The 27,133-nt window shown below is 35.1% G+C and overlaps 1 protein-coding gene across 13 annotated transcripts in view; it reads left to right on the forward strand.

Annotated features, from left to right (window-relative positions):
* RYR2 (ryanodine receptor 2) overlaps positions 1 to 27,133 on the forward strand; it is a 408,101-nt gene that overhangs the window by 154,117 nt on the left and 226,851 nt on the right. For all 13 annotated transcript variants that reach the window (XR_011094640.1, XM_068676244.1, XM_068676247.1 and 10 more), the window contains 5 exons: positions 8,867 to 8,941; positions 9,668 to 9,746; positions 10,988 to 11,100; positions 23,345 to 23,444; positions 26,718 to 26,814. Coding sequence is in view for 12 of the 13 variants with exons in the window: in XM_068676244.1 (XP_068532345.1) it covers positions 8,867 to 8,941; positions 9,668 to 9,746; positions 10,988 to 11,100; positions 23,345 to 23,444; positions 26,718 to 26,814 (464 nt within the window). In the remaining variant the exon portion in view is untranslated. The remainder of the gene's footprint in view (positions 1 to 8,866; positions 8,942 to 9,667; positions 9,747 to 10,987; positions 11,101 to 23,344; positions 23,445 to 26,717; positions 26,815 to 27,133) is intronic.

Consider the following 27,133-nt stretch of genomic DNA (forward strand, 5'->3'; position numbering starts at 1 on the left):
CTGTCTTATTCTTTATCTGTGAGTTTCTTTCTCAAGTGACAAAGATGACTCACATTCCTCGTATCATACAGTAACAGAAAAAGATTTTGCACAGTCCTTAACCTGTGAAAAATGCCTCTCTCCTGCACTTACTTAGCTCTAAAATAGCCAGGCAGATTTTTATTAATTTCTTCCATCTCCTCTGTGGAGGAGGAGGAGGTGGGAAATCTTCACTAGGCTAGGGAAGAATCGATAAATTTTATCCTCTTGGATAATTTTTTCCCCAAATTGCTCTAAATGCTTGAAAATATGAGTTTTTAATGGCAGTATTACCTCAACCATAAATATAAATGTTTGTTTTACATAGAGGGTTGGAAACAGATGATCAATATTATTTATTTTTGATTTATTTTCACTGTTATAGCTGCTTCTCATTAATGTGAAGTTCCCCATTACTGGGGAAGGGAAATATAAATGTAGTGTTGAAAATATTAATCACAAGGTATATCTGAAGTGTTTCTTATTATGTGGCTGTTTATTCTTCCTTCCAGCAAGTCAATATTATTGAAACTGGGATCATTTAGCATGGTGCTGGCAGAAATGTTTGTCGTCGTGACCAATTATTCTAATCTTTTTAATACATATAGTAAAATATCTCCGTGTTCTTCACTGAGTAAGAAGTGCTCATGGTTTTTAATGGCAATTGATTTATTCAGGTGATATTTATATGAAGTATAGTTACACATTGTACTGTGGCTTTGAAAGCAAGACATAGTTTGGAAACCTATAGCTTAGCTTAGCTCCTTTTTCTGTTCTTTGGCTTGGAGCAACACATAAAATAGGAGGTAAGTGCTGACCATGTTAATAAAAGAGCTGCGGGGTGTTTTTTGGTTTTGTTTATTTTGTTTGTCACAGTGGCCATCCATATTGAAGAGCAGGTACCAGCAGAGCTATCAGTTATGCTAATCCCCTTACCTGAATTTTTGCAGTACTTAGTGTTCTGCAGTGAATTCCATGAATAAAAGTAGCCTGACTAAGTAGTGATTTAAAAGGAAAGTGTAAAGACTAGAATACATGTAATATCTTTGTAGGTTAAACTTCTTGTTATGCCATTTTAGTATGCTGTATAGGCTAAAGTGAGGCAAGGGAAGAGGTTATAGACTGTTTTGAATTTGCCCTTCAATGTTGCTGTTACTGGATATGGGAGAGGTGAAGGAATATATTACCACAATGCTGCATGTCAGTGAATCGATTCACTTTGCATCTTTAAATTCTAAGCAACTATATGCTGTGGGTTTGGTGCCAGCCACTGGAAATGGCAGCCTGAAGAGGATGGTAATTACAGAAGGGTCTCATTACCATTTTAGGTTTTAAGGTAGAGGAATTCGGGACCTTTGTGTCTGGTTGTTGCTACTTTAGAAAGAAAATTCTCTCAAGCCCTCTATGTCTGCTCTGAGGTTACTTCACGAGTTCTGCATTGACTCAGACTGTTCCTACACATTCTGAATTCATCACTGATTACAGTTTTCTGGACTTTTTGATGAGCATTCATCCCACAAAACTGAAGTGCCTGACCTGGAGATACAGATATCCTAATTTTTCCAGTGAAACCACAAGCAGACGTGTAGGTATTGTGTGTGATTCATATTTTAGGTGGGTCGAATTACTGCCCAAAGTGCTTTTTTCTTTCCACTGACTGTTTAGCTTCCTTAGGCAAAATTAACCCAAGTCTTTGCATTTCATCATCAAGCAGCTCTTTTATCTATCTGTAAGCTATTACTGAGCATGCTGGTATTGAGAAGGAGCCTTCCTGTGTTCTCTAGCTCGCTGTTGCCTAGTATTAGAAGGAAGCTATCATAAGTCATCATGCTGGGCTCAGCATGAAAAATGTTAGATACTGATATAATTGTGGGGAGTAGGAGGTCTCATAGAACACTAATCTGTGGTGGTCTCCAATTCAAGGCAGCTTTGCAGGATTGCATCTTTACTGCTGTTTTCAGATAAAATTTGTGTACAGCAGGTGAAAAAAATGTATATTAATAATGGAATGAATATTTTTAATATTATTATGGAAGCATTGTTTTGAGCATCCCCCTCTTTACAGAAATGGTTGGAGCACCATGTAAACATCTGTGTGTAAAACCACATTGAAATGCTTTTAAAGCATGAGACATCCCACGTCTTTCCCTTCCGTTCCTTCCAGTTCCTTTCACTCTCCTTCCAGTTTCAGTCACCTCATTGCTAATTCTACCATGGAAGTTTTCCTTCACGTGAGTAAGGACTCAAAAGCTTGCAAGATAAATTCATTCCACAGTTCTCCTGTGTTTTTCTTTCTGTCTTGCGTGCTACTAAACGGCAGCCTTTTGCTTCAATGTAGGAATCCCCAAAGAATGATTTATAAACAAAGCAAATGTTCCTCCTACAAACACTCAGTTTTCTTTCTAGAGAACCACTTCAGGTCAAATACTTGTGTTCATCTCCTAATTATTATTACAGTTTTATCAGCCTCTTGGAAAAAGGCTTCGATGTCAACATCCTTAATCTCTGGACATTGGTAGATTCTGACCAGGAATAGCATAATCCAGGGCCTAATATATTTTTTTCTCAGAATTCATGGTAGATGATTTTTTTCTAAGCAATACTTGTGATTGCACTCACATTTACAATTTGGGTTATCTTGCTAATAGATCAAAACACAATTTCAGAATGTAATGACTAGTCATGAATGAAAAATATGACAGCCCCAAAGGGAGTGCTAAGGAAGGGAAGTGGATGCAGTAACAACTGAATTTGAAGTGAAGGGAATTTGAGAAGTGGATGCAGGATGATCAATAAGTCTTTTTATTGGTTTATTTTTGTGGTCTTATTTCTTTTCAAACAACTCCCCAAAGGGTTCAAAACATGAAATTGTAGGATATTCTGTGTTTACTTATATGTGTCTATTTATGCAATTAAATCTCATGTCTGGATTTGAAGAGAGTATTTGTTTCCTCATTGTATAGTTTTAATAACAGTATAAATGTTTGTATAGAAATAAACTACACAGCTTCATGAATCTTAGAACACTCTCTTGGTGGATAATAATACTTTCACACTGATATTTGCAAATGTTTTTATGGAATTATAGGTGTCTTCTGTTTGATATGCTATTGTCTCCAGCATCTGCTTTTAGTTCTACATAGCCGTAATCATTAGAAATGATTAGCTTTTTCCCTTATCCAAACTTGTCAGGTAGATGTTTAAAAACAAGTCAACAAGATCTTCATTTTAAATTCTAAGTTGATATGTTTGAAGTCATAGTTCCATTATTATGTGTTGCAGTTTTAAGATGATGTTGGCATTTTAAGTTTGTCACAAGAATACATTCAATGCAGAGTTGATTTCCCAATTGTCTTTGGAAATGGAGTGCACACTTCGGGTTTGTTTCAGAGGCTTGCTCCATTTTAATGAAATATAAGCACTCAGTGCTTTAAAGACATTGTTTTACTATAGGATACACATGAAATAACCATGATAAGCCATATTTGAAACTTTTAACTTTATCTTGCAGTATTTGCCTTGGAAGATGTTTGAAGAAAAGTAGGGAGCACATTATTTCTTTTACTGTACAACTGCTCTCAGCTGTAATAAAATTTCATTGCCATGAAAATGTTTGTGTAGTATTTTTAGAAACCCATTCAGAGCAATATTGAGTGGTCCTAAGATCCATCTAGGCCATTTGGACTAGTGTTTCCTGTGGCTAGGTCTAGGGCACAGAGGAAATACTAGGGTAAGGAAATGTTTGATATTTACCACTACTGTCAATTATATGGATTGCATTTTTAAGGATGTACTACTGATATTTTGTAGCTTATTGTTTCAATTGATCTAAATATTTTTAACCCCATCAAAACTATAGTTGCTTACAATCTAGTCTTTGTACTGTTATTTTCCCTACAGCATGTGCCATTCTGTTGTGATAGGTTCATCATGAAATGAGATCTGGCAGGCAGGAAAAGCTACTACATCATTTGTAAAAACTCACTGTGTTACCTTGTATGATTTTTCTAGAGAGTATACTTAAATTCTTGTTTTGTTGTGACATGTTCACTACTGGTGGTATGTTAAAATTGCTTTTGTGGGTGACTAGAATTGTCTGAACTGCTACATCCTAAATGCAACTGCGGTGGTGATTATTGAAACATTATAGTTCCAAGTACTGGCAAAGTGGCAATGTCATGAAAGCTTTGTCTGCACATGCACAAAACACTGAAATAACTATCCTGTTGTAGTATGCACTTTCATATTTTTGTCTTTCGCTGGTATATCACTGAATCCTTTTTTTTTTTTTTTTTCTTTTTAATGTTTTGGGATTGTGTACACCTGTGGAGAAAGGTCAACAAAGAAAAATATAATACTGGTGTGCACTCATGTGCTCACTGGTGTAATAAATATTTTACCTAGTGGAAATAAGGCTACTCTCTTGAAAAAAATGGAAAGGGAATGGCTATTTGACTCAAAGTCTCCTTGGATGCCAGGAGTATTCACTAGTCATTAAAGAGTTCTCAACACAAGTGAGATTACCAGAAGCACAAATGGCTCCAAAACAGATTTTTAGTGTCACAGGTTTTGTTGGATATGTATGACATCTTACAGCAGGATTGGTACACACATTAAAATACATAATTTTTTGTTCAAACCAATTGTAAATGTCATGTGATGGTGCTTCCACCATTTTCACATTTTGCTAGATAGCTTGAATGTTGTGATTTTTAAGTTCTTTTTAGCATTTTAATCTTATGTGTATTAGGAAGAGAAAACAAGCAAAATAATTATCTCATTTTAAAATTTTTGTTTCAAGATAACACTCTTTATATCAGATGAAAAGACTTTAATCAACTCAGTTCTTTGTAGTCTATTCTTATTCCCATCTTTAACAGTGTGTTGAACTTGAAATCTGTTTAAAAATTTTGTATGCTGATCTCTTCAGCTTCAGTAGATTGTTGTTGTATTCCAAATTATCTTTGCTTCAGCAATAGCATTTAAATAATGAGATGACTCCAAATTAATCTTGCATTCCAGCTGCAGAAATATTAGACTGGAGATGGGCAGTGTGAACTGGCCACACGAGCACAGTTCACACAAGCAGTGTGAATTGGTATACATGTATTCTGCTTTCCATCTCAATTTATTGACTATAGTGTTTACAAATTCTGAAAGTCTTTCGAGTCCTACTGTAAATCTCAAGTTTCTGGAGGATAAAATATAGAGAACAGCATTGCATTCATATGATTGATAGTCCTGAATGGCATAGTCTGTAGAACTTCAGTGGATTCATTCTTTGAACTCAAATATGTTTTCTCCATCCTGGTTTTATTTGAGGAACGTATTGTCAAACTTAAAAATGACTCTGAACTTTGGAAATTAAAAACATTTTACTGACTATAACATCATTTGAATTACCATACCTCAGTGCTGTTTTATAGTACAATAAAAATGTTCAGTAGTCTGTGCAGGATAGTTTTAGGAGGTGTTTCGTAAACATGAAAGAAATTAATCCACAGTTGCAGGTGAAAGTCAAAATATTTGAATGTATTTTTTTTTTAGAAATTTGATAACTTTTTAAATGAAGTGTTCACAAAAATATAAATTATTGGCTTTCAGCATGTCCTGTTTGCAGTGTTTTCTGAAATGTTATCATTTGAATAATACTACAAACTTGCTAAAACATTAGTGGCACACTTCATTGAATCATAGAATATCTTGAAATGGAAGAGACCCACAAGGATCATCAAGTACCACTCCTGGCTCCACACAGGTCCATCTACAAATTAAACCATATGCCTGAGAGTTTTGTCATTCTTCATTCTGGAACATTTCATCTCTCCTGTAGAATTCCAATTGTTTTTGTTTTGTTTTATTTTATTTTATTTTATTTTATTTTATTTTATTTTATTTTATTTTATTTTATTTTATTTTATTTTATTTTATTTTATTTTATTTTATTTTATTTTATTTTATTTTATTTTATTTTATTTTATTTTTTTTATTTTATCCTTTTAATCTTTTTTTTTATTTTATCTTATTTTATTTTATCTTTTTTTTTTTTTATTTTATCTTTTTTTATTTTATTCACAGTTTAGACAGAAAATTCTGAATTCTCTGCAAAATTCTGGGTAGGAATATATTATGAAAACCAAAGACTCAGTTGGCAGCTGTGGCCCAACAACTACTAACTACACAGTTGCTGGCATAAAAATAAATGCTGAATATTAAATGATTACAAAATGAGCCTTTAAAAGAAGAAATTGATGTGTGAGTCGGTGTGTATCCTGGAAGGCAAGTTCCAAAATGGAAGACAGTTTTATAGTCCCATCTTTCTCTTGTATTCTGGCCTGTATTTTTCTGTATTTCATTTCTTTCCACTTTCACTCCATGCAGCTGGCTTGATTATAATTGTCTCTCAGAAATGTCTAAGTAGAAGATTGAAAAATTTTTACAACTTTCTGCTATCTGTCCAAAAAATACTGTCCAAAAAATAGAAATAGGAGCTGTTTTTTTTTGTTTGTTTTGTTTTGTTTTTTTTTTTGGGGGGAGGAGGTGGGTACAGAGTGGAGAGGCAAAAATAATTTTGTTTAGATAGACATTTTGCAAGAGGACTAAAACAAAAAACAATTTCCTGATCCCCCATTAACTGACTTGTTTGAGGCAACCTTTCTCCTGTGTAGCAAAATAGGTGCTAGCAGGTAAATCAGCATGGCCAAAACAAGGACAAGCTAACACAGATGTGATTTTTCTTGATCATACTGTGCCTCTCATCTTTCATACAACAAGCAGCCAAGTCTGTATGTATGGTGTCAAAGCTATAGCTTGTGGCACAGAATAATTTGGACAAAATGATTACTGAAATTTCAGGTTTTTGTCCATTTTTGTGACTTTATTGGTTGGGTAGCTATGCCCATTGTTGATTAAGCAAATCCAAAATGTTGGTAAACGTTTTTTTGCCATTTCCCAATGTGATGGGTAGCAGACATGCAGCATTCGTGTTTGGCACAATGAGCCTGACGTTATCAAATGTCTTGGTCCTTCCTAGTGCTTGTGGAAAAAGCAGTGGTAGTAATGGTTGTTCAAAGAGAAATCTTCAAGTCTTACTGTCAAGACTGTGCCTGTGACAAAGACACTGACGTATATTCCTTCTTAATAAAAATTCATGTCATTCAGTCATCCAGAGAGATTATTGAATGGGCCTCCTGGCATTTCAACTGTCATTGTAGTTTGTTGAAAGTCAAAGTATACTTTGTGTCCATCAAGATGCTCTCTTCTCAGTAAGAATAAAAACCATAAATTCCTGGCAGTTTCTTGTAAGTGCTCTTTTATTTATTTATTTATTTATTTATTTATTTATTTTTAACTGGCTTGATTTTTCACAACCCATTCCTTTTTTTTTTTTTTTTTCTTTTTTTCCCTTGACCAAGTAAATCAAAGATCAACAAATATTATGCTAATGGATAAAAGTTAAGGAAAGACGATCAGTAAATTGTGGGTCATCAGCATAGCTATTCACTGAAATTGATCACCAGCACTGAAACAAAGCTGCCACAGAGGTAGTATAGTATGACTGTTTCCAATTTATTATGTAACGATTCTGGTGCTCCAGTCAAGCAGAAGGTCAGTCTACTATGATAAAAGAAAGGGTATCAAAGCTGTATATAAGAAGTTAGCTTAGGAGTCGTATATGAAAGAATAATACTGCTTACAGAGTTGTCACATGTATAGATTTAGAAACAGGTCTTAATGGATGCTGCTTGAAGACCATGATATGCATAATGTTGCTTGCAGTGTTCTATCATAGAAATGTGGACTTAAGACCTTGGCAGTGTCTTGTCAGCCAATCTCTGCTTCTGAACAGTGTCAGTCAGCTGCATCTCAGGTTAAAGAATTCATAAATCTGCAGAAGCTGAAAGGTTGCTTATTTATTAAAGATTATTTATTCTTTCATTAGAGGTTAAACTGATTGTAGATAAGCAATAACTGTAATGAAAATACTTGTGGGGAAAAAAAAAAGGTTTCTTGTGATAAAAGTATTTTTTATTATCTAAATTTGTTTGAAAAAAAAAATAAAAAATACTGCATTTCTCAAGAGGGATGTCTACTTGGGCATGATTTCCAAATTTTCTGAACCTTCCAAATTCTCTTGAGTTAGCTTGGATGACTTTGATCAGTTGCCTGGCCTGGTAGAGAAAGAGTTCTGATAGTATTTAAACAGTAGGGGCCAAGCAGCCTGGAGACTGATGTTCTTAACTGGGGTTGATAGATCATTAATATTTTCATACAAAGCAGGGACAATACTTCAGAATCTCCTTTGGAATATCTCCTGTATAGAAAAGCATGTATTTTAGAAGGTAAAATGAGGGGATAAGGAGAGATTTAACAATACGTAAGGGTGTGGAGAGCTGTTGTTCTCTAGAAGCATTCTGCTTTCAGCTGAAGGAAAAAGGATTCAAGCTTTTACAGTGTATTTTATGCCAAAATGGTGACTTGTTACAAAGAAAGCATTTTCTATCATCTGTTAATTGAGGACTTCTAATAGAAAAAGTCAAGAACATCTAGAATCACTTCTCCAGATTCTATGTAAAATTTGTCCCAAGGACTTGTATTCTGACTAAAGCTCGATATATTTGGAGCTAATCAAAACTAAGGAGAACACATTCATAAAGCTATCTTCTTGAACTAATCCCTCAAACAGCATTTTATCAAGAAATACTCTTCTCTGTAATGGGGCAAATACGGATTGTCCAGAGATTGACTTTTTTTTTTTTTAATTGATCTTTCATTTTTATTTATTTATTTTGCTAAAGGTCTCATTTTATTCTAACATGCCAGTATATCATTTCTTTTTATCTTTCAGTCTGCACAAGGTGGTGGTCATCGAACACTACTCTATGGGCATGCAATCCTGCTGCGCCATTCCTACAGTGGCATGGTATGTAACAGAAGCTGGAGCAGCAACCATTTGTTTACTGTGTGAAAATTGTTAGAAAGTACCTTGGCCATTGTCATTTTCTGGTATTGGGAGACTTATTCACAAAAATTTCCATGAACCAACAGTAAACTGTCTCTGATGTGAAGGGTAGATGCTTGGAAATATGAAATGAAGCTACTCATTTCCACGTAAAGTGGTGAAACTAAGTCTGGCTCCATAGTGATGAGTTCTCTGCTTGTCAGTCTATGCTGAATTGGTAATTTCCCATTGCTTTTACCTTGGATATTGCATATTGCATAAGCTGGGACTGAATCTGCTGCTGGCATCTGGCTTGCAACCTGAACATATGCTGGAAACTGAGTGGGAAAGGAAATTCCTTCATGCACATATTTTGGACAGAGGCATTACACTTCAGTTGTCAGAAGAATATCGGTTTGAAACTGCTTAACTGGGTGAGGCTTCATGGAGCTACTTTTGATGTAACCAGATCCCTTATTTCCATCCTTGCTATTCTCATTTGAGTTGAAATATAACCTGCATAAAGTCTGAGAACTTCAGATCTTAGCCAAGACTCCTTGAGTACCATTCAGTTTAGCAGGCATTTATGTGCTTGGTATTAACTCATGGGTATAATTTAAGAATCACTATTATGTTAGCAGGTTGATTGCTTTTTATATTCTAGTGGATTATGAGTGGAAAAAGTGATGCATGCTTTTTTTCTTTTAGTATCTATGCTGCCTGTCTACATCTAGATCTTCAATGGACAAGCTGGCATTTGATGTAGGATTGCAAGAGGATACAACAGGTAAAAACTAGTGTAAGACAATGTAATGAAAAATACTTTCAGTTTAAAAATCAGAACAGAGAACTATAAAAAGCATATAAATCATATAAAATTTAAAAGTATTTTAAGGACTAAAGAAACAAAAGCTAATATTCCCATCTTTTACAGTTTCAATATCTTATTTTCACATTTTCTAATAGTTCTCATTTTGAAGGAATTGTCATTCCAATGTTGTCCAGTAGGAAACTTCTGCTGGAAAAAAAAAAAGTTTCTTATTTTAAATAAAGATTATATTAATGTTTTAGAACTGCTGACAATTTGGATTTTTATAAAATATTTTTAAGAGTGATACAGGTTTTTATGATGTCATCAGTTTGGTCAATTTGCTTAATTAGAAACAAGAAGTTTACTTGTTTTTTAAAGCACTGCTATAGCCAAGATTGACGACAGTAATAGAAAAACTTGAGTGGTTGCAAGATAAATCATTATTTTTTTAAAGCATACTTTCCCTGCAAGAAGTATATCTGAACACAAGTTTATCATGAGAACAAATTTTTTGACTTCAGTACTTTGAAATATTCTAGGGGATTACAGTCAATAAATGTCACTAGGAATGCAGGAATGTAATTCAGTTTGGATTTATGAGACCTTTAGGACAGTATTAATAAGTAAATAATGTATTTTTTTTCCAGGTCTTTGTCCTAGTAGTCACTGCACCAGGCCTGCCAGAGTTTAAGAAGTGTTTGAACTGTGCACAGTCACATGGTCTAAAATTCTGGGTAGACCTGTGTGGTGCCAGGAATTGAACTCGATGATTCTTATGGGTCCCTTGCAACTTGGGATGTTATGTGATTCTATGATTCTAATTCTGAGAGGAACATTTTTCAATTTCTTGCCCAGAACCTGGCACAACAGTGACAGGAAACTTCTTTAGCAAGAGCAGCCTGGACCAGGTTGCCTACAAAACACAGTCTCCTCTTTGCTCAACTCTGGAATTCTGTTACAGAGGTCTTGCTGACTTCTACATAGTTTCTGCCAGAAACTATTTCCTTCTAAGTTTCTGGCAGGATGCTGATACTTACAGAATATACTTAGGTCAATAGGTCAGTAGGTCAATACTTACAGAAAACACATTGACGCTAGTTTTACCCATCTGAAAAATGGGTCAAAACTTTGGCTGAGATAACTTTAAAAGTAATGGCAATACTCTTAGACACTTTCTTTCTAATTTCTTTCTCTCTTATTATTTAATCACAATACAGGTGAGGCATGCTGGTGGACCATCCATCCTGCTTCCAAGCAGCGATCAGAAGGAGAAAAAGTGCGTGTTGGAGATGATCTTATTTTAGTCAGCGTCTCTTCAGAAAGATACCTGGTAAGTTCTACAAGAATGTCTGAACAGTGTCTTCTCTACAGAAAAACAGTTAATAAAAGTATTATACTAAAGCCTGGATTGCGTTTCCAGCTCCACAAAAGCATAGATTAAAGTGTTTAAACTGGTGTTTAATACCATTTTGCAAAACAAGGCTTTGAAGATTTGCAAAGTGTGACACTGACATGTGACTGATCTAATATATGTTCATTTAAATAATGGAATAGAAGTTAAAAAATTACTAATGAAGAAAAGAAGAAAATAGAAGAGTCTGCCAAATTGCATAATTGAAATGTTTATAGTCTTAGTGTTCTGAGACTTTTTAGTACTATGTTTAGTACTATGCTAAATGAATTAAAACTACATACCAAAGTTTTGGAATATTTAATTCAAGAATATAGTATTTTATGGTCATTAAAAGGTCAATTTTTTCCTTAGGATTATGAATAGTATAGTATATACTGCTACTGATACATCATAATTAAATATATTTAAATATAATTAAACTACTTAAATTATTACTTGAATTAATATTTAAATATAGCTAAAGTATTAAAAAAACTTTATTTATTAAAAACTGCTTTTTAATCACTGGTTTAAATAACTACTTCTTACTCATCAAAGCATCTGTCAATTGTTCTCTAATGAAACTCTTCAGCACTTTAAAATGATTTCTTTTTGGTGTATTCTTGGGGTTGCAAAAGTGTGAACTATTCTATCTAAAACAAACAAACACACAAAACCACAACAAAATAAGATAAAAATAGGAAGAATGCCAGTCTGCTGGAAGGTTCTGTAAAAATCAGACCCAGTGATTCAGCAAATGTAGCTACAACTGAAAAAAAATCTTTTACGATAACGTGTTTTTAACTTTGTCAAGAGAATTGTTTCAGCCCTACCTATAGCAAGAAAATTTATTGTATAGTCTTTTCTTAATTTTTATGTTGTGAAGTTGTTTTCTTTTTTTGATAAAATTAAAAATGTTTTCCCTTCTTTGGAAAGACATAGAAAATGAGGATTTAATTTAATATAATTTTAACTCAGAACCACTGTCACTCATTTAGTGAGTTATTTTTGTAAGTGGAAATTGTGAGAACTTTCAGATTATCTTTATATTTTAAAACTATTTTTAATAACTACTTCTATGAGAATTGCAATTAGAATTACGGGAAAAGTAACTTTCTGTGGACAATATTAACGAGAAAGTTAATTACTGTAATTTTTTTATTTAAAGAGATTTTTTATTTAAAGAGATTAAGTTTCTTTTGAAATTTATTGAATTGCTGAATTGAGTTGCTGGAGTTGAATTTTGCTCTAAATAATTTCTCTGTGTAGGTACTGATACTCTCTACCCTCTAATTAGTAAATCAGCTCAGCCTTATTATCTTATTAATTAGAGTATGTGTCTCAGCTGTTAATTCTCAAGGCTGACATATGTACTTTTATACATGGAGACATGATGCTGACTGCAGAGACTGATTTCCTTCAACACAGTAAATTTTAATGACTCCCATGGTGTTAATGTGTATACTGCATCTTCCATGCAAAATACCAACACACTCAAATTATATTTTCTCTGTAGTGAGAAACAAGACAAATCTATGTTCTTGATATTTTAATCTCTGTATTACAGTCTTAAAATGGTTTAGAGCAAGATTTTAATGAATAGTTATTAAGCCTATTTCAATTATTTAGTTCTGATTTGATAGTAAGAAGAAGGGAGGACTGAGCAAAATTAATTTTGCTCTTACAGGCACTCACCCCCGCATTTTTATAAATGGATGTGTTACCAGGCTATATTAAGAGCTGATGAAATACACGGCTTCACAATCATCAAAATATTTGTGTTTTTATTACCTACTCAGTAATTATATTAGCACTGTAAATAAAGCATCAATACCTACATGAAAATTCAAAAAGTTGATGAAGACTGAAATACCCAGTTACCAGTGAGTGAATACTTTTCATGAAAACTGTCTCTCCATCTTAAACTATTAAAATTGATCCATTATAGAATACCTTCAGAGGATGTACCATAGATCTACAGTTCTCAGTTCTCTGCTGTAATAATTGTGAGCTGAGATACTGGTTCAATGGCTTGTCACGATAGCCTTGTAGTCCTTTTTTTTTTCCTTTTTTTTTTTTATTTTTTATTTTTCTTTTCTTTCCTGTGACATTGGATAGCTCCAATGTAGCTCCAATGCTGTTTCCTAAAAATCTTGCTTCACTGTGCTTTGAAACACACACACACACAAAAACACAAACAAACAAACAAAAAAAAACTTAGTATTTTGAGCATGTAGTTCAGAAAAATGTAACCCATTCCAATAAAGTCACACTTAATCTGTACCAAATTGTAAAGAAAACTGACTCCCTGGTAGAACATATATACACCAAGATTCTCTTTTCTACAATGTCCACTTGAAATGCTATAAAAGTGTATGGAAACAACAACAACAAAAAGTCTTTTACAAAGTAATCACAGTATTTTTATTCAGAGTGCAGTGCCCTGGTATAGACCTTATTTTCTGTAACATTTAAAGGAATGTAGCAACTGATACCTTTCACAATAGCTCCAACTCTGGGGAGATAAGTTATTTTTATGAATTGACCTTGACAGTGAGACCAAGTAGGCTGTACTGAAATTAAAAAGCATTTTTTCTAAGTTTGAGGAGTTGCTCAGATAAAACTTTTGACAGACAGTGAAGGCAGGATTTGGCAGGATTCTGAGAGTTACATTTATATACATTTTGTACTTACAATTAAAAACTTTGGAAAAGGTAGGTTTTATATCAAACTTTGTGTATCACAATGCTACAAGGAATAGCATTCTAATGTCACCTTTTTATATTCCAATATTTCTTTCTGTTTTCAAGCCACTTCAACAGCTACCTTCAAATTAAAACAAAAAGGTTAATAATCTTGGTGCAAGGATGTGCATGTGAAAATAGCAGATGAATAGATTTAATTAACAGGGCATGAAAATAGTATTTTTCAAAATGTAGTCAGAACTTAGCTTAATTTGTATAATACAGGGGGAGCAGCAGAACTCTATCAGCTTCTTAGCCTAATCTTCTAGTTGCCTGATTGTAGCTGGATTACTTTTTTTTTTTTTTTTTTCTTTTATTGACTTTGCAACTTCATGGTCTTGGTGTGGTCAGCAACTTAGTGTTTAGACCTAATCTGGCTGGCAACCACCACTAAGTATTGAGAAAACGTCAGGACTTTCCTTCAGTTTCCCTTCCCATCAAAAAAAGCCTTTGAGACAACTGAGTTTATTTATTTATTCTTTTTGTTCTGTAGATTTGTCCTTTTATTCCAGTGAACAACTGTGAAACTGATAGGAAGACTAGTGTTATGACAGTAAACTAAAAGTCTGGAGATGCGGATGTTGGCTGTTTGTTAATTCACAGTAATATTCCTGGGCAAGTCACTCCATTACTCTCATCCTCATTATCCCTGCTTATACAATGGGATGTTAGATGCTCATTTTACTGTGTAACATTTCTGAGGAAAGGCACTTATATAAGTGGTTGTGGAATTATGTAATATGTGAGCTGTGCTATTGCCAGATCCTTCGGAGAGGAAAACTTGGCTCTGCTCAGCCCTCATAGAGTGGAGCAGAGAGATGTTCTGCTATAAATACTGCCACCATTTAAGTTAAAGACAGAGTTGCTCTGTTTCTTTTATTTCCTGCAGCTTTCCCTGTCTCAGACATTTAGTGTGTACTGCTGCACTGAGGTTTGCCTATGCCTACTGTTAATTACATACCACGATAGCTTTCAAAATTGCCAATATAAAATAGTTTAGAAATTGAATTAATTATAATTTCTGTCAAATTCATAAACGTACTGTTATCCAGAGGCTTTACTCTTTTAAACATCATTCACGAAAAATTCCTTAGACATGAAAATGAAGTAAAAAATGCATAATGAAGATCAAAATGAAAATTAGTGGCAATGAGGTCAGTGTTATTCAAGCTGACAACTCAGGAGAGAGGAAAAAAACTTTGAATTTGCAATGCAGAGGTTTCAGTATGAGGCAACTATTTCTGCACTGTACTATGTATGTAGTTGCTGTCCTGACTCACGCTGATCTGCAGCTGTGTTATGCAAGCATACACTATAAAAAAAAGACTTGAGACTTACCTCTCTTTAACTTATAAGAACTTTTATTATTATTTTTTTATACTGGAAACTAATACTCTTATTTCCTTTGAAGTAGAAGCTTTTCCTCAAATGTCCTTTTCGTGTTTAAATGATGACCAAGTTCTCATTCGAAATTCTATCTTCTAAATTAGAACAAATGACTTGAAAGGTGGAGCTGATATCTGTCACCTGTCCTGGGCAGATAGACAGGTTCCTGAGTGTTGGAAAAGCACTCCCTCCAAGTACTCTTGTAGCAACATATATTTTTTTATCAGCTCTTAGTTTTAATTCTTATTTTTATTATCAGAGACTTGGGATAGCTCCTTCTCACAAGGAAATACCTGAACAATTTGTTGGTGGTGCAATGGGACTAGGGAACACAGCAGTGTGTAGTTTCTGCCCCCCACACCTCCAGTCATTTCTTTATTTCCCTAAGAGAATGAAACTCATTAGTTGGACTTTGCTTTGTTATGTGTGAGTGCACAGTTACATCATTTATTTCTAGTTATAAAATAGATTTTTCCAAATCTTTTGAATCTGCATAAACAAGCCTGAAATTAGTGGAATAAAGTTACTGTTGAGCTGCTCTGTTAAACTGATCATAATGCAGTTCACACTGAGTCTTTATACAATTTGAAATGTTATTAAGGAGGCTGGTAGATCTTCCCTATTATTAAGGTTGTCAAGCAGTTCTACCTTACAAAATGCTACTTCTAAGTGCTTATAATCAAGTGCTTATAACGTCAAAATTCACTTTGTAGGAAGAGAAGCATCACTTTCTGTATTTTGATATTATATTGATACTTTTTGTATCGATCTGAGATTTTTTTTTTTGGTTCATCTAGAAGAGGTCAGAAGTCACTAAGCCTGAAGACTTGGAAGAAAAAATAATCACCTCATTAAGAAAATTCATCAAATTTTTATGAAAATGTTGAGCAGCAGATTAGAAAGAGTGGTCTTGATATCACAGATGCACTTTTTGATGACTGAAAAAAAAAAAAAGACAACCTCCCCATCTTGCTTAATGAAGAAACATTCTGAAGTGCTGCAGTTTATTCTTTGAGTAGCTAAAAGTCTGATGACTTTGCCTATTCTGCATAATCCAGACCTCTTGCAGCTGCTGTCTGTTAAGAAACTGTTTATACACCATCCACAGCAAATTCTTAAATACACCCCAGCAGTGGTGAAACCAGCTTGTAATGGGTAGTCAAGGCAGGAATGAAGTCAGGCACTGTATTGACAGATGAGAACATGATGTTTCATGTGCTGCCAGGGATCTGCTGCCGTCTCCAGAAGCATGGAGAAGGAAGCTATGAGAAGGTAGAAGGAGCAATAGCCAAGTGATGTAGCAGGTGTAAGAGCCTGGAACTGAAGTGGGAAGAAGGGAAACTGGTCAGGACTTAGTGACTGGCTGAAGAGATGTGCAGCTGAAGAAAGGCAAGCAGAAAGGGACTAATGTGGGACAAAGAAACTGGTGAAAAGAGAGGACTGGGTACCTGCTGGTTAAAGCTGTATTAGAAATCTGGGGCAGAAAACCTGCACCATTTTGTCAGGGAGAATTGTAAGAAGAACCAGTGTGGTGGGACTGGGAATGAAGAGCAACATGAGAGATCTGCAGAGAATCAGTGGGGTGGCTGGGGAGAGTCCAATGGCTGGACAAAGGTGCAGACGGGAACTTCTGGGGTTGAAAAGTGAGAGAGAAATTGAGAGAAAGTGAGTTCCTGATGCTGGCTGATGTAAGAAGCAGAAGGGTGAGCGTGAAAAAAGCCAAAAGGTCAGGTTTAGGCTTTGTAGGTTTGAGAAAAACTTTTTGAAGCAAAAGGAAATATTAATTATGGGTGGTAAAGTAGGCTGTACCTGCATTGTCTAACTGAGATATATGGGATTGGGACAAAAAATTGTAGAAGAAAAGAGTGGGAGAGATCTGGAACAATTAAGCTAGATAGCTGCCTTCAGAGATTATTTAGGAAACCCACTGTTTTACAGTATTACAGCATAGCTGCCATCCATGGTAATGCAGGCAACCCACTCCTGCTGGTAATTTTCTTTGAGCTTAGGTGGCATGAACCTAACAAGTACTTTTAAGGGTTAGTTCATCTCATTCATGTGGGTGTCAGTGTAATGCCACCTACTTTAACTGTTTTTTTTTTTTCCTTTTTTTATTTTTTTAAATAGGAAAATTATGTACAAAGTATACTATAAAAATAATATTCTTAAACTTTCATAAAATTGTAGGTGTTAGAAAATGCAAAAAAAAAACAAAACACAACACTAATATATGCTATGAAATCTCTTAAATATACACCCCCGCTATCTTTCTATGGAATGCTGTTTTAGTGCTGATGATAGAAGTTCAAAGGCTGTGTCAGGGCTGAGCAGCAGAGAGGCTGTCGAACAAAATAACTTTGAAGATGAAATGTCAAGGTGGTAATTGCAGGTGGAGGGTGGGCATTACAATCCTTAGTTAAACATTTTCCTGGAACTTCAGATTCTCTATCACACTTTGCTGTGGAATTTGCTGAGTAGATCATCTTTTATACCAGGCTTGATTTCAAGTGGTCACTGAATCTTTTTTCCATACCAGCTGGTTACTTGAGTTGTGGCTCTAGGTTATCCTCCTCCTTCTTGAGGTTGAGGTCCCACAGTCTGTCAGTCTTGACATCTGCGACTCAGGTTAATGGAGGCTGTGCCTTAAACATTAAGACTACACATAATGCAGTTTACCATGGGAATAAACTTTTTTGTGACCTCAGCTTGGGGCATCTTAGGTTAATGAAAACTTCTTAGTGTGTGTCTATTCCTCTCTGGAAAATGACGCTATCATGCTACTCCTTTGGGGTTTTGAGAAAATGATTTCATTAGTTTTTGTTGCATTTTGTGAAATGCTGTAATTGATTGTAGCAAGAGAAATGCCTATGAGGAAATTAATAATCCTCTTTTCAAAGCTTTGAAGAATTGACTATACTAAACAAAGCATGAGGCTGCAGATTGAAGATTGAGGAGAAAACAAAACATTCAGCAGCTGTTCATGAAGTGAGCCCCTTTATATGCCTATATACAATGAGGCTGCACTTGTGGAAAAAAAAAATCACACAAGCTCATGCCATTGAAGACTGTAATATGATGCATACACCAGAAGCCATTTAGTTTCAATAGGCTACTTTGATATTTCCTAACTTTTGATGCTTGCTTCTGCAAAATTAATGTTTTGTTAATTAAAACATTTGTGTCTAATCGTAATAAATGATAATAATTTGGAAGCATAGTAGCTGATGTGCTTCAGGCTTTTAATGGTGATAGCTCAGAAGGAGAGCTAATATAAAGAGGGGGAATGCTGACTACCCTCATCCATCCTTTCTGAGATTCTTATGCTTTCATGCCACGCATCTGGAATTGTCTGCTGTCTGCTGTGTGATACTGGATTAGATGATACGTGGTGGCTGATTTGTAATGGAAATTTCTGTGTATCTGTGTGCTCTAGCTGCTTCACTCTGTCTGTTGATGATACCTTTATGCTGAGTGGAGAGGCTGGAAAGGGTTGGTCCAGTGCTGGCAATTCTTTCTATATCAAAGGAAAAGTTCTCTCTGCTTGCAGATTTGTCAGCCAACTGTTTAAAAGACTCCAGAGAAATGCAAAGAAAATGGGATTTTGTAGAGCTTTAAATCCATCTTAAATTTCCTGTGGTCTGCCTCCTTTAACTCAAAGTTTAGATAACCATTTCTTTTTGCAGTGTAATTTTACCTATATTTGTTCAAACTCTTAAAAAGTATAAAATAGATGTTTCAATAAATGTGTCTTGTCTCTGTTAGACATAAACACAAAAAACTAATGGCATGAATATTTTACACAGATGCTATTTAATTGCTTGTAGTTCTTTCCACTAACACTCTAATGTGACTGAATACTTGAATTTATTTTGACAGCATTGGTATAATACTCAGAGTTACTTATGTAATATTTTTTCCATCACTGAATATATATAATAGGTAATAAAGGTAATAAATTTTAATAAAAAAGATACCCAATAAGTAGGAAGATAACGTGCTTTAGGTTCTAGAGAGTGCATCATTTCAACCTTTTGATTTTTGCTGAAGTTTGCTAATCCTTCTTTATTTTTGTTTGAAGCAACACATTTCTCCTTTTCTAATAAAAAGAGGGTATATATTTTTCTTTTTCCTTTGTTTTGTTTTGTTTTGTTTTGTTACAGATACAGCTATGTACTTTTTGACTTCTTTCCCAACATATAAATATCCCTGGTGTGGATGCCTTTCTGTTTTGCTTTGCCTGATGTCAGGATGACTAAGGAAAAATAAAGATACCTATGAAGTGCTCCCCCGACTCTGCCTGCATTACTGTTTGTGTACCTACTATGAGAATGGTGCCTGTTCAAGACTTAGAGCATCTAAGAGGTTCTTAGGCCACTGAGGATACGTGCCTAAATGGCATGACTTATTTTCTGTCCTGATCACTGAAGTCACTTTAAGCCAGAGAGAAATGGAGAACAGCAAGGGCTGTCAGAGCCTCTGAGTACAGAAAAGAAATAGACTGAATTGGATCATCTCTGTGACTGCATGCATGTGGCCTCCATCTCTGCACCAGCTGTTACTAACTCTTTTGAAGCAGTGTGGTTTTTGCTGCTGTTGTGTGCAGTAGTTAGGCATTTTGGGAAGTGCTCTGCCCTGTGCTTAGTTCTCAAATTGTGCCAGAAAAGCAGTTTTCTGTATTATTGCTTTTGTTAGTATTTCATTTAGAAGTGGTTGATAATGAAGTCAGAGACATCATAATGTAAAGTACAGATAGAAATAAATACTGTTAGGTGAGATGTCAGTATTGACACATAATAGTTAAGAGGAAGCCCAAAGCAAAAGCTTTGCTGTCTTTGTTTTTCTCTTCTCACATCTGCACGTTTTGCTGAGCAGAAACACTAGGTGTTCTCTCTCTCTCTCTAGAGCCATATTTATATATTTATATATTTATATATTTATATATTTATATATTTATATATTTATATATTTATATATTTATATATTTATATATTTATATATAACTATATATTCTTTCTGGGGTAAAGTGTATGTATACATTGAAACACCATCTCTTTCCAAATTACAGTCTGCATCTTTATCTGTAGCATCTGTGCATGCCTTTGGTGGAGACTGATTGTGAAATGTAGAATGCATCATCTTGTTATCTGTAGCTATTGTAAATGCAACTATGCTGCTGCAATCACTGCTGAAGGGTTCTTGTGGAAATAACCTTCCAATTCCTTAGTTATTTAGTGAACTTGAATATTCAGTGTTCTTGAGGACTTGAGAACAGAGATGTGACTGTTTTACTTTTTTGCAGAGTAATATAGAGCTCATAGCATAATGGTTGGTTCTGTTGAAAACTTATGGTACTTATTTTAGTCTTGGAGTTTATCCTTGAAAACTGCATCTAGACTGTAGTGTTTACTTGTATTCATAAAATACTGCAATTTAATTCTGAAACATGCTTAGAAAACACAATTAAATGCTATTTTAGGTGATTATTATTTTATCAGCAGGGTAGGCAAATCTAGCTTTTTGGTTAAGCCTGGACACCAGAGTGGAAAGAATAATATTGGGGTGAGACAGGAAGCTGAAGAACCTCTCTATAAAAAATTAAGACCTATCACAGGATTAGAAATAACAGGATGACCAAACCCCAAGTATTTCTGCATTGCAAATGTTCATTCGTAACTGAAAGACATGCCCTACACAGTCTTCATGGATAATAGCAAGCTGCTGCTAGGTACAGAGGCTGCTCAATGTCAGTTTGAGTGTCATGTCCATGTCATGAATGTAGTGGTACAGAATTCATATTTCATTTTGATGGTTTTATTCTGCTTAAAGTACAAAACCAAACAGATAAGCTCTGAATAAAGTAGTCAGGCAGCAGATTTCCTGAAAACAACATTGGGATTGTGAAATCCCAGCACCAAACAGTTAGGCAATACGAGGATTAAGATTGCTTCTCTCCTCCCCTCTGGTCCCCTCCCTTCTACTCTCCCCTTTTGTCTAGTTGAATACTTGATTATCCATTGACAAACTACATTCTCTGGGGTGTCAAAGTTTCATTTTATTGTTTGCTGCAAATGATGTACAGGGAATTAATTTAGAACTTCATAGGTTATGGAATCTTTTCATGCCTTCATTTGTAAATTGAAGGGTTCAGCTGGAAATACAGGGATGTGAGAGAAAGAAGAGGACTGCAGATATATACTCTCCACTCTATAATCATGTATTGAATTAAGTCATTTATTCAAAACTTTTAATAGATATGATTCTTTGGTGACTCAACTTGAGACATCTGGTTTATAATCAGAGTTGCAACTGGAGTCAAAAGAACTGATAAAAAAAACAACAATAGGTGTTCTGAAGAGAGATGTTAGCAATGAATTTTTGTTCCATGTTCTATCTATAAAATGGAATGCTAATTCAATTGGTACCATCGTGTGTAAAAATAAATTCATTAATATGTACAAAACACACAGTTCCAAGAACTGCTGTTGATGGCATCTAAATGACAGGGTGGTTATCCTCTTCCTCTTTTGCCTGCCCTGAACGATCTGTTCACAAAAAGTAAATTCCCTGCTTGGTTTTTCTGGCCAAATTATCCTGTTCCTAATTGGAATCTGTGTAGTGATCTCAGTTAGAGGAAACACAACAATAAAATTAAGGCCATGAGGGCAGGAATGGGACTTGAGGTGTAATGGGGTCTGTAATCTTACAGCCTGGTCTGCCATTGACTAAGTTATGTATTTGCCATAGTGTGGAAGTGGTTGTTTATTCACTGAATATCCTCTATGATGTGCTGAATGACACTGGTGCTGTAGGAAAAAAATGACTTCTGTATGTCACTAACTGTTGTGGGAGCCACTTAAATAAGCTGATGCACTATTTCTTGTACCACAATGCAGCTAGAATATATGCAGCCAGGAAAACATAAGGACTCTATACATGTTGCTGGGAGTCTACCTCTTTCTAACATCCATTACTATTTTTGTTGTCTGTGGTGTTAATGATTTTACCCCAAAGGTGTGAATGCTGTTCACAATATTCAGAAGTAGAGATTAATACTACTATATAAGCCCAGTTACTATCCAGTAACTTTTTTGATATGTCTAAATGTTACTACACTTGAAAAGTTATAACCTGATAGGATAAATGGTAAACTACAAAGCAGCTGCTGATTTATATCATGTAGTTCTATAATTTTATAATCCCATAATCTTTATTATATCTTGTATTTATGGTATATCAATAGAAATAACAGTGTGGGACAAAGGTTTTTGCATGGATGTGATGTTTAATATGCCTTGAGATTAGAATTTCTGAAACAAAAATGTTATTGCACAAGCTGGAAAATACACAAAAACAAACAAAACAAACAAAAAAAAGAATTTTGAGAAGATAAAGCATCTGAGACACTCACCCATCTGAGATACTCACCAGAAAGAAGTGCCATTCTGGTATTAACACAGAAAAAGCAGAACACCTGTTGCATTCATAGGCAGTAAATAAATCTTTCAGGTACAGATATTTTATGGATTTGCTTGTATCATGAAAACTTTGTGCAAGAAAAAAATATATTTTGGAAACTCCCACATGGGTCTTACAAAGTCAATGACTTGATTACTTGTTTTCTGTGATCTGATGACATCGTTAGGAAGCCAGTGGCCAAGAAATAATTAGGTGTTGAGTTACACCTGAAATATAGATTGATATCACATCCCAGTATTCTAACACTGTGGAAAATCTCATTGGATACAAAAGGAAGAACACCAGTGTAAATCCCTGCAGCATTTAATGATCAGTTCTTCAGAATGCTTGCAGTTGTCTAAGACCCTGAAGATTTGACCATTCTGTATCATCTCTGTTTCTTTGAGGCAAATATGCTGTATTAGTATTCTAGTTTTATTTCCACTGTCTGCAGGAGTACACAGGTCTGATGTGATTGGTTTTACAAAAGAAACAATTTAGGTATGAAAGAACAAAGAGAAAAATTGATAATATTGTTGCATATTGCAATGAGATTTTTAATTAACCCCAAAGCCTTTCTCCTTCTTGTTTTTTAGCATCTCTCTTATGGCAATGGTAGCTTACATGTTGATGCAGCCTTCCAGCAAACGCTCTGGAGTGTAGCACCAATCAGTTCAGGAAGTGAAGTTGCCCAAGGTAAGATTGACTCAACTTTAATTATCGAAAGATTGATGGTAGATGAAATAATTGCCAAATATAACTGAAGTATGGGAGTGGGATTTCCCTTTACTTTTATTTGTTAGACTGAATATTTAAAAACAAATGTTCTGAAAACAGAGAGGGAGAATTATGCTGAAAGACATATTGATGATTTTCTACGTCATTGTTTCTAAGTACTGAATAGCTACCTCAAATCTGATTTTACTGATGTTAATATTTAAACCTTTTAAAAATAGAAGTTTTTTGATCCTGGTTTAAATTATTCAGATTATTCAGATTTATGCAATATTGGGTATAATTTCCTAAGATTGAGTAAAAAAAAATGCTGTTTGGTATAACAAAATTCTCATGTGTTGAATAACTCCAATTGTTTGTATATGACTGAAGATCTTTTTGTATCAGCATGTTACCTCTTGCAGAGTTACAAAGTCTAGCCAAATGATGAATCTTAAAGAAACTGAGGTCATGTTAAAAACAACAAAAAATATGAGAAAAATTTTTGGATAAATTTCTCCATTTACACAAAGGATTTAAGCTGATGTGGTGGTTTTACTCAGGTGGGCAGCCAAGCTCCACCACAACCGCTCTCTCACTCCCCCTCTCCTCAAAGAGGAAGGGGGAGAAAATACAACACAGAGAACTTGAGATTTGAGATGAGAAAGGTTTAATTAAAGGGAAAGGGAATGGGGAGGAAAAAAAAGAAACAGAAGAAACAATCAGTCCACGTGGAAGCACAGAGAGAGGGAAAAAAAAAATTATTCTCTACTTCCCATCAACGAGCAGTGTTCGGCCACATCCTGGGAAGCAGGGCCTCAAAACGCGTAGTGGTTGTTCAGGAGGAACAGTCCCCTCCCCCACAAGAGCCCCCCCTTTTATTGCTGAGTGTGACATCAGGTGTTACGGAATATCCCTTTGGTTGGTTTAGGTCAGCTGCCCAGGCAATGTCCCCTCCCCATCACTTGCCCACCCCCCAGCCTGTTGGCTCTTGGGGGCTTGGAAGGAGTCCTGATGCTGTGCCAGCACTACGCAGCAATAGACACAACACTGGAGTGATATCAGTGCTGTTCCAGCTACGAGTGCAGAGTATAGCACTGTGTGGGCTGCTGCAGGGAAAAGGTGACTCCAGCTCAGACAGACCCAACACAGCTGAGCAGAGATTTCTGAGCATTTGCAGTTTAGGATTGCTGTGTCCAGGCTAGATTTGTACTAAAAACCTCTTTGCTCTGTTTTCAGGCACAGTCTTTTTCAGGCACAGTCTCACGTGTGGCCTTCCAGATAGGAGGTATAGAGAAAGAATATAGAAAGAGATCAGAATACAGAAAATTTGGATCTGAAGTTGGGAGATAGTAGGTGGCCAATAAATTTGCATGATGTATCTGAGAAAGTAAAGACAAGAACTCAATACATGGACAGAGAGGAAAACAAAGGATGTGCAGTGAGGTAGTGCTTGGGAAAAAGAGAACTGGGAGTAAGCAACAAAATGCTGAAAACTAGATGTTGAAGTAAAAAAGATGCTGATGAGAGTCACATGGAAAACAGTCTGTTTGCAAGGGGATGGAAAGAAGAATATGTCTTGTGAAGGGAATGTGAATATGAAGCTTAGTGTGTGTGACCATATTCTATACGCTTCAGTAAAACTAACCAAACTAGAGAAAATTACATCAAAATGGGGGAAGAGGAAAATAAAGAGGAAAATAAATTGTTACTATCTGATAAATGCTTTGTCATCCTCGTAAAGAAAAGATAAGCATAACAGATCAACAAGTGCTGTAATACCTTCTCTTAATCAAAACTTCCCATTAAAAATAAGTGTTCAGGCTTTTACTGTTCTATGTATTTTCACAGACAGTAAAACACATTTATCTTTGCAGGACTTGTGAACCACTCTAGTTAAGTGAAATTACTTTAAAGTGAAAGTGTGGATAAATAGTCCATAAAATGAATTAAGGTGTTGAGGGGAGGTAGATAGAAGAAAATGATTTTTTTTTTTTAATGTACATTTCAGCAAAACTGTTTTACACAGAAGTCAGTTAACTAAGGCAAAAAGAACTTTAGAGTCAGATCAAGTAATTTTGCTAGTTTTGTTCTGTGAAATAAATGAGGGGGACAAAACAAAAGAAAAACAAAATAGCTACTCAGGCAGAACATCTCAAAGTTGAAAAATGCAGTGCTGAAGTTAGACACATAAATACTAATCTGAAACTGATTTCAAAGATATAAAAAAATATATCCTAAAAAAGATTTCCTGAGTATACAGTAGCATCAAAATAAACCCGTGAAATGTATACAGTATGAATGTTGGACATTCAACAGCGTTTTCCTGAACAGATATCTTACTGCATAGATTACTTACAACGTGTTAATAAAGAAATAGTTTCCAAATATTATTCCAATAATATTTTTAAACCTTTTTGTTACAATAGGAATTTGTATCTGTCCCTGTATGCTGGAGAGACAAGTGTTTGGCTTTAGATTTGCATGTGCAGTGGTGGTGGAGTCTGTATAGGAGTTATTTCTTTGGATTCCAAATAAAAAATATTTGTATGTTGGAAATCTTAAGTCAAGCAAAGTTTTGAGTGGATCTTCCCAGCTTTTCACAGAATCACAGAATTTCTAGGTTGGAAGAGACTTCAAGATCATCGAGTCCAACCTCTGACCTAACACTAACAGTCCCCACTAAACCATATCCCTAAGCTCTACATCTAAATGTCTTTTAAAGACTTCCAGGGATGGTGACTCCACCACTTCCCTGGGCAGCCTGTTCCAATGTCTAACAACCCTTTCGGTAAAGAAGTTCTTCCTAAGATCCAACCTAATGACAGAACAGTTCAAAAGACACCAAAGACACCAAAAAGAATTTTATAATTAATAAATAAATGCATCCGTGTATTGTTAGTATATAAATTGGAATCCTTAGCTTAAATAAAAACCAAAAATGAGTTGGTGAAATGGAAGAGGTATCTCCCACTTTGTGTGTTATATTCTGGGAGGGAAGTGCTTCTTAGTTTTAGTTGTCTTAGTTATGTCTTTTTCTGAGTTGCACTATCTCTGTGCAGTCTCTTGTCGGTGGCTCTTTCTCCTCATCTGCTGTTTCCTACTTGCTGACTTGGAACTCTTCTCACTTGGCTCCTCAGGGCATGGGATATCTTCCCCTTCCTCTGGCCCTCTTTTAAAAGAAATTTAAACAGAAAAACAAAACAAAAGCAGAAAATCAACCTGATTGACTTCATTTTTCTGTCTTCATTCCAGGATATCTGATAGGAGGGGATGTTCTGAGGTTGTTGCATGGTCACATGGATGAATGCTTGACAGTCCCTTCAGGTGAACATGGAGAAGAACAAAGAAGGTAGGTTTCCAGTCTAGAATAGAATATAAATAGGTATTATTGAATCAATATTGAATGTCACTGATAGTATACATTTTGGAAGGATATTCTTATGAGATGTATTGCTCATATGAAGGAATGTTTTTGAGATGAACTTTGGGCGTGAATGTCTTGGTTTTGTGATTTGTGATTTTTTTGTACTAATTAAGTCTTTCCAGGTGTAAAACAGTAGTATGTATTGGAAGTGGACTTGGTCCAGCACCATGAAACAAAATGCACTTATCTGTGTGTGTAGGTGCTGAATACCGAACGTTTGAATTGAACATTTCTTTTTTTTTTT

Source organism: Anas acuta, chromosome 3 (genome assembly GCF_963932015.1).
Source record: "Anas acuta chromosome 3, bAnaAcu1.1, whole genome shotgun sequence".
Taxonomy (NCBI): domain Eukaryota; kingdom Metazoa; phylum Chordata; class Aves; order Anseriformes; family Anatidae; genus Anas; species Anas acuta.